Genomic DNA, 16,802 nt, shown 5'->3' on the forward strand with positions numbered 1-16,802 from the left:
TCTCTCTTACAGAAAATAGGTAAGTGTGTACCATTCTAAGCCCTAGTAATGAAAAAGTATAAATACTGCTCAGATTTTGCTACTTTTCCGTTTTCTCTCTTTAGGAATAAAAACTTTAAAAGTTGGGCCTTGGGGACATGCTTAAAATTCAGTGTATATTGCAGCCAAGCACGGTGGTACATGCCTGTTTGAATTAGTTGGAGGGCTGAGTCAGGAAAATGAGTTAAGCCTAGAAGTTGGGGATCATCCTGTCAAGAAAGCATATGAAAACCCATAGTTCTTATTAGATTTCCTTCAAGAATGATGGATAACAAATCCGTTGTGATCCATTGGCCAGGGTGTCATGGATAAAACCTCCAGATCCTAGCCCTCAGAAAACAGAACAGAGCTTCGCCAGTGTGAAGCCATAACCTCAAGTCTTTGAGGTTTTTAAGTTTTGAGTGCTCTGGGGCAGTATGGCTTTGTCAGATTGTTCTCTTTGTCGATTTCTGTAGTCCAGTTGTGTTTCTCTGTGTTAAAAATTAGACTTTGATATTTCTTTAACTACCTTTTCTCCAGCCCCTGCCTCTGTTCTCACAGTTGTCTTCTTCATGTTGCTGCATTCAGCCCTTCTCTCTTCTGCTTTCCTTTCCATCCTTTCTACTCACCTGGTCCATATTATGTATCTTCATAAAAATATCATAGGTAAAATTTTGCACTGCGTGCTTCATGTTGTGTTACACATAATAGGCAGTAAAATCAGCTTGTCTATATCTTCATTGTTGTTGAGATTGATTCATTTAAAGGTAGTAATCACCGAATATTTTCTGTGTAAATACATTTTTGTTGTTATTATCAAGTAATGCTTTTACTAACATTTCTAACTTGCCACATAGTAGTTTTTGCACATGTTGATAATTACAGCTTAAACTTTGATTTTAGTGATTTATTTGTTTGTGAGTGTATGTGTCTGCACATGTATGCAATTCATTTGTGTATCCAAGCCAGAGGATAATGTTGGCTTTAGTTATATAAACATTATCTGTCTGTTTTGGAAATAGTGTCTCTGTCTCTTACTGTCTTGAGACTTTCCTAATAAGTCAGACTGGCTGTTGCACAACCCTCAGAGATTTGCCTATTTTACTTCCCAAGATTTGGGATTACAAGAGTTTGTTGCCATCACCAGTTTTTTAGTTTGAGTTTTGAGGATGAACTCAAGTCTTCATGTTCGATAAGCAGGTTCTTTACTACCTGAACTATTCTTCCTGTTACTAGGTATAATTTGAATTTCAATTAATTTGTTTTGGATTGTAGTTATCATTGTGACTGGGAATGCAAAAGTAGGATTTTCTAAATTGCTTTGAGTAAAAGTGTAATCATTTCCTTATATGTTGCATATGAATTATGCATTCCTAAACCTCAAATTTGTCTCCTGCTGGGCATGATAACACAAGTCTTTAGCCTCAGTTCTTGGGCAGTAGAGACAGGCTGCTTTTCTTAAATTCATGATTATCCTGGTCTATCTAGAGTATTCTTGGCCAGTCAGGGCTATATAGTAAGGCCCTTTCACAAAAAACAAAAACAAATCCACAAATTTGCCTTTTTAGAGGCAAGCAATTACTTTCTTGTTTCCTGTCATAGATAAACCCCTCTAGTTAATCACACTGAAGAAATCATAATGGTTTTGGTTTTTATTGTTTGATGGTAGCTTATATAAGTAATTTTATTACTTCAACATTTGGGTGCTTTTCATGTTCTCCTTGTTTTGTGTATCTTAAAGTCACTTTTTCCTTGTAGTTTTCTTTTGGTTATAGTAGAGTGAGCCGTCTCTTGCCTTGATCCTTTTCTTTTTATCTTGTTTCTTTGCTTCATATTACAGTCGAATATCTTTTTAGTATTGAGATATAACTCGCTGGCAAATATATTGCCTAGCATATATAATACTTATGTTTTAGTCCTTAGGATTGCCTTCCCTAATAAAAAAAATTTTAAGCACACAACTATCTGTTCAGAATCTTCAGTTGCTCTAATTCTGCCGATTCCCGAGTATAGTCTCTCGGATGAAGTTTGATGTGATTGAACTTCGTTGTAACTTACTGGGTTTGTTTGAATTTTTGCCTTTTTGTTGGTTATTATCGTGCATTGTGTTTCAGCATATGCAGTCTAAAATAGTGTCACCATCCTATTTTTAATGCCCTTGTTTATACAATTTAGGTAACTTTATTTTTATCTGGAATATTGTCCCTACTTTACTTCCCCAATTCTGCTTTCAGAGAATTGATAATTTTTCTTGAGTATTGCCTCCCCTTGTAATGCTCCTGTTATTTACTAACTTATTTATGTGTCCATGTCTTCATCTCTGATAAAAGTTCTTTGAAGGAGAAAGTGTTGCTTTGCTCATTTTTGTGTGTTAAGAGTCCATATAGTGGTAAGAGCATGTTTATGAGTCAGTGATTAGTCTTAGGTTAGGGCAAGGAGGTGATTATATGGGTAGTTTATAACTTTAAAAAGGGAGGGATAGGCATACTGATCTCTGTGAGTTCAAGGCCTCCTGGTCTACAGAGTGAGTTCCAGAACAACCTCCAAAGCAATACAGAGAAACCCTGTCTGGGAAAAAAACAAAACAAAACAAAACAGTGTTTGTAGATCATTGTTTGAAGTAGTAATGGTATACACATCCTTCTTCATTATTTAGTGTCAGGGAATATTCAGGACTCCTCGGTGGATACCTGAATTAGTGACTATATCAAACCTTTTTGAGGAGTTCCTCAACTTGTTGAAAACATAATAATGTTGAAAATATAATAATGTTGAAAATTCATCTAACATACCTAGATATCTGGACATTGTAGGATTTTTTGTTCTTGTTGTTTTTTGGTGGCATTATTTCTTTGCATTTATTCATTCACTCATGTATTTGTTAGTTTATTTTCATTTTAAGGAAGATTTATCATTTTATGGCCAGGCTAGTTTATAATTCCTCAGTTAGTTGACCTCAGTATTGCAATCCTGTCTCAGAATCCTGGGTTCTGCGATTACAGGTATTTGTCCGTGACACCTGTCCCTCAGTCATTTACATTTGTGATTGAGTGGCTGTCCTGGAGTTGTACTTTGTATGTATTGTACATTATGAGAGTGGTAAAGCACATTTTGATAGCCTGTAGAAATAACCTCATTTAAAACTTGAGGCATAAGGGGTTGAGGAGATTTGTACAGGTACAAACCAGAGCTTTAAAACACACACACACACACATAAGAAACACACACAGAGACAGACAGACCCACAAGCTCAACCCATAAAATCAAAAATTAGAAATAATAATATATAAGCAGAAACTAGTAAGACCCAAAACAAATGATAACGACAAAAAGTAAAGCCAAAACAAAGCAATATGTCTGTCTTCAAGCTAACAGCCCTTTGGTTTATACCAATGTAAGATGCAAAGCCAAACACAGTTTTTGGTTTTTTGTTTTTCTCTTTCTCTTCTGATAGAGAGACTCTTTCTCCTTTTCTTTCAGTTATTTGGATCTTTGCTTCTGCCCTGGTTTTGATCCACTTGATGTTCCCTACCCCAGTGCCCATCACATTAAGGCTTTTGATTTATGCAAGAGAAAGATCAAAACAAGAAAGTGGGGCTCCTTGCTTTCTAGTTGGAGATTACTACTCACTGACCGGATTCACCAAAAGTAAACGTTCTCTTGTTCCCCTCTTCTGTCCCTAGATTTTGTTGTTGGAAGCAATTTTGATTGAGCACAAATTCTCTTTACTTTCCCACACTGCCAAGCTAGAATACCCTTGGCCTTTGACTAGGCTTTTAATTGATTTCTTCTTATCTTAGTAACTGTCACTGCATCTCTGCCTTTTCAATTTAGTTTCAACTTCTCTCTCCCCTCCCCTTCTCCTTCTAAGTTTTTGAGAAGGGGTTTTTGTTGTTAGTTTTGTTTTGTTTGTATTTGAGACAGCCCTCAAACTCCAAATCCTCTTGGCTAAAATTCAGTATTAGGATTGTGGGCTTATACCACCACATCTACCTCTCCTTGTATTCTCTTCTTAAATTTTAAGAAAATTTAAACTGTTAATTTTGTGAATTGAGATGACACAATTTACCAAGATCCCATCCTGTATTTTCCTCTTAAAGAAGTTAATAAATCTATTTTATAAAATAAAGTTTTATCAAGTTTATTGTAAAATTTGAAGATTTTAGGGTTCTTCATGAAGTATTGCACTTTTAAAATCTTCATTTCTTAAATACTTTGATTTAGAAATACTGAGAAATGCTGTGCTGACTTGATGAAATATTTCAGTAGGTAAAAAGTGCTTGCTGCCAAGCCTTCTGGCATGAGTTCAGTTTCTAGAAACCACATGATAGAAGGAGAGAGCCAACACTCACAGACTGTCTTGTGACTTCCACATTTGCACTGTGTCACGCATGTGTTGAGTGTGTCTTTCTATCTGCCATTCTCTATCAGTAAATAAATTAAAAATACATGTGAAAAGTGATCTGTTGACATGTATCTTAATTACTTCATTTATATTCAATAGTAAATATACTTTTTAAATTACTATTTTTCAGTTTCTATTTCAAATTATCTTTAAAAAATATAATCACAAACTGGAACTGTTATTTTTACTAACAGTTTTTGAATAATGAAGTAAACACTGACCTTTTTTCTTTTTCCTCCCTTTAAAAAATTTTTAATTTAAATTAGAAACAAGTTTGCTTCTCATGTCAATCCCAGTTCCCTCTCCCTCCCTTCCTCTCCCGGCCCACTTCAAACCTCCCCCATTACCCACTCCACTCTCCAAGGAGGGTGAGGCCCTTCATGGGGGATCTCGAAAGTCTGTTATGTGATCCGGGGCAGGGCCTAGGCCATCCCCCATGGATCCAAGTGGCGACAGCATCCCTCCACGTGGAATGGGCTCCCAAAGTCCAAACACTGATTTTTTTTTTTTTTTTTTTTTTTTTTTTGGTTTTACGAGACAGAGTTTCTCTGTATTGTTTTGGAGGCTGTCAATCCAGCCCAGCCTCGAACTCACAGAGATCCGCTGCCTCTGCCTCCTGAGTGCTGGGATTAAAGGCGTGTGCCACCACCGCCTGGCTCCAAACACTGATCTTAACATAATAGTTTTGAGCACTTTAAGATTTATACATGTTTAAAGCAAAAATATTAACACTGTTAATGTACCCATGAAAGACATATTTCAGTCCACATGTATTTAGGAATAAAATATTCTTTTGTATGTAGGAATAAAAAATCTGATCTATTATCTTGCAATATTTAATAAGTTCTTTTTATACCTTCTAGGACAGTGGTGACTACCCCCTTACCATGCCTGGTCCTCAATGGAAAAAATTCCGTTCCAATTTTTGTGAATTTATTGGAGTCCTGATTCGACAGTGTCAGTATAGCATAATTTATGATGAATATATGATGGACACCGTAATCTCTCTTTTGACTGGTTTATCAGATTCCCAGGTCAGAGCTTTTAGGCATACAAGTACCCTTGCTGGTAAGTACCTATTTCTCTTTTGCTTTTCAATGAGTTTGCCAAATATTGTTTTATTGTAACTAAACTTTTATTTAATAAATAAAACATGACAATTTTCCTACTTGGTATTTAACAACCTTAAGAATAAAATTGAAAATAGCGGTCCAATATTATAAATGTCTGTTGGTTTTCTATTAGCTGTGTTTTTCAGTTTTTTGTTTTCAATATACTGAGCCTGGTTTTGTGCCAATATGTAAATGTGCTTTGAACATATCTCCCCATTTTACCCAAGCCAAAAAAATTTTAGGAGATTATTATGCCATGTGCTTTGGTAAAACACAAGTTGTTGGTGTTGTGTGTGTTTGTTTGTTTGAGACAGGGTCTCACTATGTAACCTTGGCTTGCCTGTAGCTGGATATATATGCCAGACTTGCTTCCAATTCACAGTACTTCAATTGTCTCAACTTACTGATTGCTGGGATTAAAGGACTCCCCCATCAGTCATTAAGAAAATGTCCAGTAGGGTTGCTTATTGCCTCATCTTAATCAAGATTCTCTCCTCTGAGATAACTTTAGCTTGTGTCAAGTTGACATAAAAGTATCTTGTACAATCTTTCACTCTGTGTAGTGTCTGGCTGTGGGTCTCTGTATTTGTTCCAGTCTGCTACAAAAGCAAGGTTCTCTGATGATGGCGGAACAGGGTACTGATCTGTTGATATAGTACAATGTCATTAGAAGTAATTTGTTGTTATGTATTTTTTTAGAACTGTATTTGGGTTTACTCTAGCTCCCTGATCTGCCTAGTCTCATTTCTTAGTCACTGAAGTAGTATGGGTTCTGTCTCATGGAATGGACTTTAAATAAATTAGATATTTGTCATCAGATTTTTTTGGAAGCCACCAGCTTACAAAAAACTACACAGAGACCTATTATGAAAGGTTGACCAGAGCTTAGATTTGTCCCAATAGCTCTTATTCATTCACCCTTTTATTACACCAATCACAGCAATATACCATCACCTAGTATATAAATGTACCACAACAGATATTGGTTGGCTAATCCTACAAGCTTTGTGCTACCATTGCACTAGCATATGTTGAGGCAGGAAAACCATTGTAAATCTAAGAATTTGTGTTTGGGTTGCTATATGTGTCCTATTTACATTCAGTGCACCTTCCTATACCAAAGACACTGGCACTTAGGGATGAAGGCTTTATGTAGGCACTTGTAGCACAATTCTAATTGTTCTTAATAATACAACTCGGAGTCAGCTATAAGGGTAAAAGCTGAAGGATCAGAGAAGTAAAAGAGCCAACCACAAGAGAAACCTCTTACCTCTACTGAATCCTTAGACCAAAGGTGCAAACCTGTCCTCAGACTGCCTCCTCAGACTACACTGAGTTCCTATCTCCTCCTGCCTTATATTCCTCCTTCCTTCCAGCCATATCACTCTTGTCTCCAGCTCCCCTAGTGCTGAAATTAAGGACATGTGATTCCAAGTGCTGGAGTTAAAGATGTGGACTGTTTCGCTTAGATTGATTCACTCTAATGGTGGCCTTGAACTAACAGAGATCCATCTGCCTCTGTCTTCTGAGTGCTGGGATTAAAGGTGTGTGCCACCACTGCCTGGACTCTATGACTAACTAGTGTGGCTAGTTCTGCACTATGATCTTTAGGCAAGTTTTATTAGTTAAATCATAAGCAGAATATCACCACAAGCAATAGCTTGACTTTTTCCTCATTGAGTTGTGTAGACATTGAATTCAACAATGGGGCCTTGCCATCAATTTGTAGAGAGCAACTTAGTCTTGGCAGTAGTGTGGGTTGTTTGGGGGCTCCTAAGAGAACCCTTTGGCCAACAACTTGATTAGATGTAACCCAGTCCTGATACTGGAAGCTATTTGGTGACAAGAACTTTTCCAGTTGTCTTTCTTGTTATTTGGTGATTTCATTTAGATCTCCTTCATGTATGTCTATATTACAGGAAGTGGTTACTGCACTAAGATTCCATACTGGCCCTCAGATGGCACTTAATTTTAACTGTTCCTCCTGTATTCTCACCCTTGCCCGCCTCTTCTGTGCCTCTCTCCACTTGCTCCTCCACATCAATACATTACTGTATTCTATTTCCCTTTCCAAGAGCTGTCATGTTCCCCTCCCCCCATCCTTTATACCTTACCTCTGCATTGGTTATTGTTAATTTAATTGCACATAATTACTTACATACATACATACATACATACATACATACATACATACCATATGTGTCATTTTGAGTCTGGGTTACTTCACTCAGGATAATTTTTTTCTAACTCCGTCTGTTGACAAACATCTAAGTTGTTTCCAATGTCTGTTTGTTATGAATTGAGCAGCAATGAACATTGTTGAGCATTATCCTTATGGAAGGTTGAAATAACTTTTGGTTATATTCCCAAGATAGATAGATTCCAATCTTTCTGAGGAATTGTCATACTGATTTCCATAGTAGCTAAAGTTTGTAGTCCCACAATGGATGGGTGTTCCCTTACTCCACATCCTCAACAGCATAACAAATCCCTTGTCTTATTGATTTTAGTCATTCTGATGGGTTTGAGATGAAATCTCAGAGTAGATTTGATTGGTATTTCTTTGATAGCTAGGTATGTTGAACAATTTCTTCAAATGTTTTTAAGCCATTTGCATTTCCTCTATTGCGAATTCTTCATTTAGGTCTGTACCCCATTTTTTAATTGGATTGTTTCTTGGTATCTAGTTTTTGTGTTCTTTATATATTTTGGATATTAGTCCTCTATCAAATGTGTAGTTGGTAAAAATAATTTTTCTGTTCTGTAGGCTTCTGCTTTTCAATTTCATGAGGTCCTCTTTATTAATTGTTGATCTTCATGCCTTGCCAAAAGTGTTTTATTCAGAAAATCTTTCCCTGCTTCAATGTGTTCAAACATATTCCCCACTTTCTCAGGTGTCAGGTTTAGGGAATCTGGTTTTAGGGGGAGGTCTTTGATCTATTTGGGATTGAGTTTATAAGGTGGTAAGTATGTGGATCTACTTGAATTTTTCTACATGCAGCCATTCTGTTTGACCAGCACCATTTATTAAAAGATGCTATCTTTTTTTGTACAGTATATATTTCTGCCTTCTTTATCCAAAATCCAGTGTCCATAGGTGTATACATTTATGCCTGGGTCTTTAATTTGATTCCATTGATCAATATGTCTTGTTTTGAGCCAATACTGTGCTTTTTTTATTTTATTACAATATCTCTGTAAATATAGTTTGAGATTAGGAATGGTGATACTTTCAGCAGTTTTTGTTTTTTCAGGATTGTTTTAGTTATTCTGGGTGTGTGTGTGTGTGTGTGTGTTTATAGAAAATTTAAAATTTTCAAGTCGTGTAAAGTTTTGCAAAGAATTGTCTTGGAATTTTGATGGGGGATTTTATTTAATCTGTAGATTACTTTTGGTAGAATTGCTAATTTTATTATATTAGTTATTTATTATATTAATTATTATATTAATCTTACAGATCCATGAATATGAGAGATCTTTCCATCTTCTAATACCCTCTTCAGTTTCTTTCTTCAAGGACTTTAACTTTCTTGCTTAGAATTACCCCAAAATATGTTACCATTACTGAGGTTCTTTCTCAGTCCATTTATCATTTGTGTATAGAAAGGCTACTGGTTTTAAGGAGTTATATTTTGTATCTAGCTACTAAAATGTAAGAGTTTGTCAGCTGTAGCAGTTCCCTGATGCAATTTTTCAGGTCATTTTTGTATACTATCATATCATATGCAAATAAAGATTCTTTGACTTCTTTTCAGTTTGTATCCTACTGAATTCCTTCAGTTGTTTTATTGCTGTAGCTAAGGCTTCAAGTACTATATTGACTAAGTATGGAGAGAGTGGTCAACTTAGTCTTGTTACTGATTTTAGTGACCTGAGTTTCTCTCAACTAAGTTGATGTTGGCTGTGAGCTTGCTGTACACTGCCTTTATTATGTTGAACTGTGTCTCCTGTATCCTTAATCTGTCCAGGGCTTTTATCATGAAAGGCCTTTTCTGCATCTAATGAGATATGTGAGCTTTTTTTTTCCTGTTTGTTTATATTGATTTACATATATTGAACCATCTCTGTATTTCTGTGATGAAGCCTACTTGATCATGATAGATGATCTTTTTGATGTGTTTTTGGGTTTGTTTTGCAAGTGTTTTATTGAGAATTTTTGCATCTATGTTCATAAGGGAAATTGGTTTGTAATTCTCTTTGTTGGATCCTTTTATGGTTTGGGTATCAGCATGTGTCACCTCATAAAACAAATTGAGCAATCTTCTTCCTATTTGTAGAATAATTTGACCATCTGTTCCTGCCCTTTTTTGGTTAACAGACTTTTCATGACTGTTTCTGTTTTACTAGGAGTTTTAGCTCTTTTTAAATTGCTTATCAGACTTTTCCAAGTGGAATTTATCAAGAAAATTATGTTTCTTTTAGATTTTACAATTTGGTGGTATATGGGTTTCTTCTCGTTTCTCTACTCCTATGATTCCTGGATATGATCTTTTCATAATATCCTAGATTTCCTAAATGTTTTGTGCCAGGATTTCTTTTCTAAATTCAACATTTGTTTGAACAAAGAAAAGTTCATTTCCTATGCCATGCCATAAATGCCTATGATTCTCTTATCTCTTGTATTGGTTAGGTTTGTCTTTAAGGTTTCTGTTCAAGTTCCTGAATTTTTCATTTCCTGATTTATCTGTTTGACTTTTGTGTTGATTCTGTTTTCACTTTCACATCTTGAACTGTTTTACTAATTTCCTTCCATTCTTTGTTTTTTTTCCAAACATTTCTTTAAGAAATTTATTCATTTCCTTTTTTAGGACCTCTGTCATATCCACAAAGGTTATTTTAAAGTGTTTTTCTTGTGCTTCAGGTATATTGGAGTACTTAGGGGCTACCATGGTTTGTTTGCTGCGCTCTTGTCCTGGTTATTGTTTGCATCTTTCTCTGGTATCTATGCATCTGGCTAATATACAGTCTTATATTGGTTGGGTGGTGGTTCTCTGTTTTCTTGGTTTCTGTTTCCCTCTCTGGTTCTTAGGAGGGTATGGTGGCTATGTGCTTCCTCTTAGGAAATTCCTGGGGTTCTGATAGGTGTGATCGCTTATGGTTCCAGGTAAAATATATTCATGGGTATTGGGAGCTGACACTTAGGAATGGAGGTGAGCTGCTGGAGGTTCATATGAGGGAGGCAAGCAGGGTGTTCCACCAAAATCTGTTTAGTCTCCTTGGAATAGGGCCAGGATGAGGAGAGACTAAAATAGGTAGTCTGCTATAAAGCTAGGGATGAGACTGCATTGAATTGGGAAGAGGGACGGAAGAGGTGAAAATCTGCAGGTAGCCTGCTTACTTCCCTGGCTTGAGTGACCAGTGGGTTCTCAGGGAATGCTTGCTGGAGGTAGGGGGCCTGGGATAATGCAATTAATTTGAGCAAGGAAATTTAGAAGGTAAGATCTGTGTGATCCACTGGAAATGGGGCCGAGTGGGCGATAAGCGAAGCTGCATCAGGTGGTCTTCTACAGAGCTGGGAGTAAGCCTTGGGGATTGGATTTGGAGGAAAGGAGCTAGATGAAGATCTACAGTTAGCCTACCTGCTTCCCTGCCCAAAATTGCCTTTTGAATAATGGAAAGGTATTATTGGATATTGAAAAATAGAATGTATTTAACATTTTTATTCCAAGTTCTAAAGGGTAGTATCCTTAGTTAGCGATTCTTTAATAATATATCTATAATTACCATATGTGTACACTAAATGCTCATTTCTTCCAAAGCTCAGTTGTATAAAGCTTCTGATACATGTATAAAGCTTTGAACAAAGGAGGTGGCCATGTATCAGAACTTAATTCTAGTTGGACAGTCAATATCCATTTTAATTGTACATATGAGAGTCATAGAATAAAAAATAATCATTTTTATTCACTTTAGAAGACAGGTAAGATGGGCAGGGACTTTTAATCTGCTTCAAAGACTATGTTCATGGCCAGTTACCAGCCAGTTATGGCCAGATATATTTGATCCCTGACCTTGCTTACATCTTAGCTGAGAAGAAAGACAATCACTTTAGTTAATTTCAGGGTAAGGTATGAGTTCTATAGCATCTTTAGTTTCCTGAGTGATTTTTATCAGTAGTACTTTTACTCTGTCTTCTAAATATCAAAAACCTTTGTTCTAAATTAGATTGTGTCTCTATTGTCAATCTTTTATGTCTTATGTCTTACATTACAATGTAACCTATTTCAACTCTTCACAGTTCTAGAAGTCCCACAGTTACATGTATTCTTATTCTGTTGGAAATAAACATTCTTTTTGGAAGGCTTTGTATTAACTTAAAACAGAATTTTAGCAGTTATATATTACACCTCTCTCAGTTATCTTTATTTAAGCATACTACCATAGATACATTTTAGTAAAGACGCCTCATATTTCAGAAGTTTTTATTTTTAACCTTAAGACATAAGTAACATGGTTTGTACTTTAAGTAGCTATCTCATTTGGATATTATGAGAACATAGTTTGCTCTCTTTACCTTCTGTTAAGCTGAAATGTAATTGTTGAATGTTTCTGGGTTCCTCAGAGGAAAATAACTTTTCTTATTCTAGCTATAGTTAGTTACCATGCATTTTCTAATCCTTGATTTGTTGTGAATGTTCTCTGTTCATCATCTTGCTATGTTTATGTAGTAATACATTTCTGATTTGGGATTGTATTTATTTTGTGGACTCACTGAAGATGAAAATCATTTCTCCCTGATGTTTTAGATGGAATTTTACAACATAAACAGGAATTACTTAAATCCTTCCCATTTTTAGTCTTCAAGCTTAGCATGTGCTTTTATTTCCATATAATATTGGTATAATTAAAAGTAATATCAACATTTGTCTCATAAAAATCCAAATTGTCCCATTTCCCAACATAGTTTTATTTGTCAGATATCAGCTGTATAGTTATAGGCCTATAGGCACCTAGCTGTTAATGCTTGTGGGCTTAGTATTCTTTAGGGCACCACAACAGTCTTTGCCCTTTGGTGTTCAACAGTTAAGTCAGACCTGGGGGAAATACCTTGAATAACAAAGCAAAAGACTACTACCTATATAGTCTTTAGAGTAAACATTCCCATTTACAAAGAGAGAAATAGTGGATTGGAAAGAAGGGGTCAGAACAAAGAAAACCTCAAAAGAAATAAGGCATACATTGCATTTGAAAGCTCCCTGTCCAGGTTCCAGATTATTCTATAGTAGAATGTATGCTCAAAAGGGCTTGGTAAATGTTGTAAGATGTAGCTTACCTGCCACTCTTTTAGATTGGTTTTGTACATTGCCTGCAGCTTATCTTGGCAACTGTTTGAGCTTCTGGATTCATCAGTGAAGCTTCTGCTTCATTGTAAACATCTTCATGCTTCTCTCTGTCAGGGCTGCTTGCAGACTTGGGCCTTTCAACATTGCTACTTAACTTGCCAGGCATTCCTTTGAAATTTCAGTGGGAGTCTTTATGATCTCATGATTGTGATGTTTCACATGCCGACAAAACCAACTTTCCATAGACATGATCTGTTGCCTTTGCTGGGCTTACCTGAACCATGGGTTGGTTTATCGGCTACCCAGTACCTTGTGAAATGAACAAAGGAAGTTGACTCCTTTGGAAACAGCTCTCTAGATCTGTCCCAGAGACCAAAAACCTCAGAACTGTTTGTTTTTATAAATGATTCTTCCCTGGCATGTTTTTGAAACAACTTTTATTTCTTCTCTGATCCCTAATTAATGTCCTTCCTGATTACTGGGATACTCCTGAGGCACTCTTATTGTTCTGGTTTTAGCACTAGGCTTCTTGTTGCCACTGGTAACGTCACCATCGTTGGCAATGTCTTTTCTTGCAGTTCTTTTCTGACCAAATTGCAGGTTTTTCCAGTATTTTCTTCTGAGCATATTTTTGAATTATACATTTTCCTAAAAAATCACCCAGTAATGCTTGTACTTCTGCCAGAATTCTGAAGTGCCTTGGAATTTTCTCAGCCACATTCTCTACTCCGTTACCTTTTAAGCTTCACCTATCATACAGTCTTGCGTCATAAACAAAACGCAGCAAAAATCTTCCATGGTGTTCCCAGTAGTTTCTGCATCTTCGTCTGAAACCTTATCAATATAGCCTTTAGTGCTTACATTTTAGCAGCATTCCATCTGCTCTGAGCCTATGCCAGAACTGTCTGTTCTGCCTATTTATAATATTCTAGGCTCTCTCTAACCTGTACTATGATAATTTTACAAATCAATTCCTAAGGCTTCTCACATAAACAGGTATACAGCATCAGCAGAGTTCTCGTGATCTTGGCATTAATTCTATGTTGTTAGCTTTCTAGTACTATAGCAAAATAACCAAGATTATCATGTTGTAAAGGTAAAGGCTTATTTAGAATTAGTTTTATAGGTCCGGTTCATGATAATTGGTTTCTAGGGTTGAGCCCCTGGAAGCACATTATAAGAGAAGCATGTGGCACTACCTAAAAGCTTAGACCACACAACCAGGAGGAAAAGAGACTACGCCTCACAGTTGCTTTAAGGCATACTTCCAATAACTATCAGGCTACTTGCTGAAGATTTGAGCATCTCCAAAGAGCATCAGCACATATGCCTTTCCTGCTGAAATTAAACATCTAAACCATAGCATATATTTTCTGTCTTTTCTTTACTAGAATGTAAAAATCATTGGTACAACTGTTTGGCTTTATTCTGTTTTGTTTATTTTTCTTTTTTTATTACTTTAATTTTAAGTAGCTTGCTTCACATGTCAATCCCAGTTCTCTCTCCCTCCCCTCCTCCCGCACTCCTCCCCACCCAGCCTCCCACCCTATCCCCACTTCCTTCCACATAGGGGATATCCAAAGTCTGTCATTTCGCTCAGGGCAGGGCCCAGGCGCTCCCCTAAGACTCCAGGCTGAGAGAGTATCCCTCTTTGTGTTATGGACACACAAAGTCTGTTTGTATGCCAGGGATAAACACTGATCTACTGCCCAGGGTCCCATCGATTGCCCAGTCTTCCTCACTGACTCTCACTCAGGGGGTCTGGATCAGTCCCATGCTGGCCTCCCAGCTGTCGGGCTGGGGTCCAAGAGCTCCCCTTGTTCAGATCAGCTGTCTCTGCTGGTTTCACCAGCCCATTCTTTGCCAATTTGCTTATCGCTCCTCTCTCTCTGTCACTGGGTTCCATGGGTTCAGTTCAGTGTTTAGCTGTGGGTGTTTGCCTCTGCTTCCATCAGTCACTGGATAAAGGATGGTATTAAGGGTAGATGTCAAGTTCATTATCAGAAATGAACTATTGCTTAGCTTTCCAGTTGGTATCATCCCTTTAGATCACTAGACGTCTCACTGGTGCCAGATCCCTCTTCTAACCTATGACTCTATTATGGTATTTCTCATCGTGTTCTCCCCGTATTCTACCCCCCACTCAACCTTCCTGTTTCCCCATGACCTACTCTCTCCTCCTCTTCTCCCCCTCTCTTCTTCGCAGCTCCCACTCCCCCCCACCCCCTCACCTCCCACCATATTCCCAATCTGTTCAGGAGATCTTGCTTCATTCCTCTTCTCTGGGGTACCATCGATATCTCTCTTAGGTTCCTTCCTGTTTCCCAGATTCTCTGTCAGTGAAAGTGCAGACTGGCACTATCCTGATCCATGTCTAAAATCCATATATGAGTGAGTACATACCATGTTTGTCTTTTTGTGACTGGGTTACCTCAGTCAGCACGGTTTCTTCTAGTGCCATCCATTTACCTGCGAATTTCAAGATTCCATTGTTTTTTTTTCTGCTGAGTAATACTCCATTGTGTAAATGTACCACATTTTTCTCTATCCACTGTTCAGTTGAGGGGCATCTAGGTTGCTTCCAGGTTCTGGCTATTACAAAGAATGCTGCTATGAACATAGTGGAACAGATGTCCTTGTTGTATGAATTTGCATCTTTTGGATATATGCCTAAGAGTGGAATTGCTGGGTCTTGTGGTAGGCTGATTCCCATTTTCCTGAGGAATCTCCATACGGATTTCCAAAATAGCTGTACAAGTTTGCACTCCCACCAGCAGTGGAGGAGTGCTCCCCTTTCTCCACATCCTCTCTAGCACAAACTGTCATTGGTGTTTTTGATTTTAGACACTCTGACAGGAATAAGATGATATCTCAGGGTTGTTTTGATTTGCATTTCCCTAATGGCTATGGATGCTGAGCACTTTCTCAAGTGTCTCTCAGCCATTTTATACTCCTCAATTGAGAATTCTCTATTTAGTTCAGTCCCCCACTTTTTAATTGGGTCCTTTGGTGTTTTGGAGAATAGCTTCTTGAGTTCTTTGTAAATTTTGGAGATCAGCCCTCTGTCAGATGTGGGGTTAGTGAATATCTTTTCCCAATCTGTGGGGTCCCTTTTTGTCTTGTTGACTGTGTCCTTTGCCTTACAGAAGCTTCTTAGTTTCAGGAAGTCCTATTTGTTAATTGTCAATCTCAGTGTCTGTGCTACTGGAGTTATGTTCAGGAAGCGGTCTCCTGTACCAATTCATTGAAGAGTATCTTCCACTTTCTCTTCTAAAAGTTTCAGTGTGGCTGGATTTATGTTGATATCTTTGACACATTTGGACTTAAGTTTTGTCCAAGGCAATAAACATGGATCTCTCTGAAGTCTTCTGCATACCAGTACCCAGTTATGCCAGCACTATTTGTTGAAGATGCTTTCTTTTTTCCTTTGTATAGTCTTAGCTTCTTTGTCAAAAATCAAGTGTGCATAGGTGTGTGGGTAAAATCAGGGTTTTCAATTCAGTTCCATTGGTCTACCTGTCTATTTTTGTGCCAGTACCAAGCTGTTTTCAGGACTATAGCTCTGTAATAGAAATTAAAGTCAGGTATGGTGATGCCTCCTGAAGTTCCTTTATTGAATAGGGTTGTTTTGGCTATCCTGGGCCTTTTGTTTTTCCATATAAAGTTGATCATTGTTCGTTCCAGGTCTGTGAAGAATTGTGCCGTAATTTTGATAGGGATTGCATTGAATCTGTAGACTGGTTTTTGGCAAGATTCCCATTTTATTATGTTGATCCTACCAATCCAAGAGCATGGGAGATCTTTCCATTTTCTGGTATCCTCTTTGATTTCTTTCTTTAGAGACTCAAAGTTCTTGATATACAGCTCTTTTACTTCTTTGGTTAAGATTATCCCCAGATATTTGATGTTGTTTATGGCTATTGTAAAGGGTGATGTTTCTCTGATTTCTTTCTCAGCCACTTTTTCATCTGTATATAATAGGGC

At 37.3% G+C, this 16,802-nt stretch overlaps 1 protein-coding gene across 2 annotated transcripts in view; it reads left to right on the forward strand.

The window, feature by feature from the left end:
- Positions 1–16,802, forward strand: part of Stag1 (stromal antigen 1) — a 272,956-nt gene that overhangs the window by 125,124 nt on the left and 131,030 nt on the right. For both annotated transcript variants that reach the window (XM_040740365.1, XM_005072015.4), the window contains exon 7: positions 5,287–5,491. In XM_040740365.1, the coding sequence (XP_040596299.1) occupies positions 5,287–5,491 (205 nt within the window). The remainder of the gene's footprint in view (positions 1–5,286; positions 5,492–16,802) is intronic.

This window comes from Mesocricetus auratus, unplaced genomic scaffold (assembly GCF_017639785.1).
Source record: "Mesocricetus auratus isolate SY011 unplaced genomic scaffold, BCM_Maur_2.0 Super-Scaffold_100691, whole genome shotgun sequence".
NCBI lineage: Eukaryota > Metazoa > Chordata > Mammalia > Rodentia > Cricetidae > Mesocricetus > Mesocricetus auratus.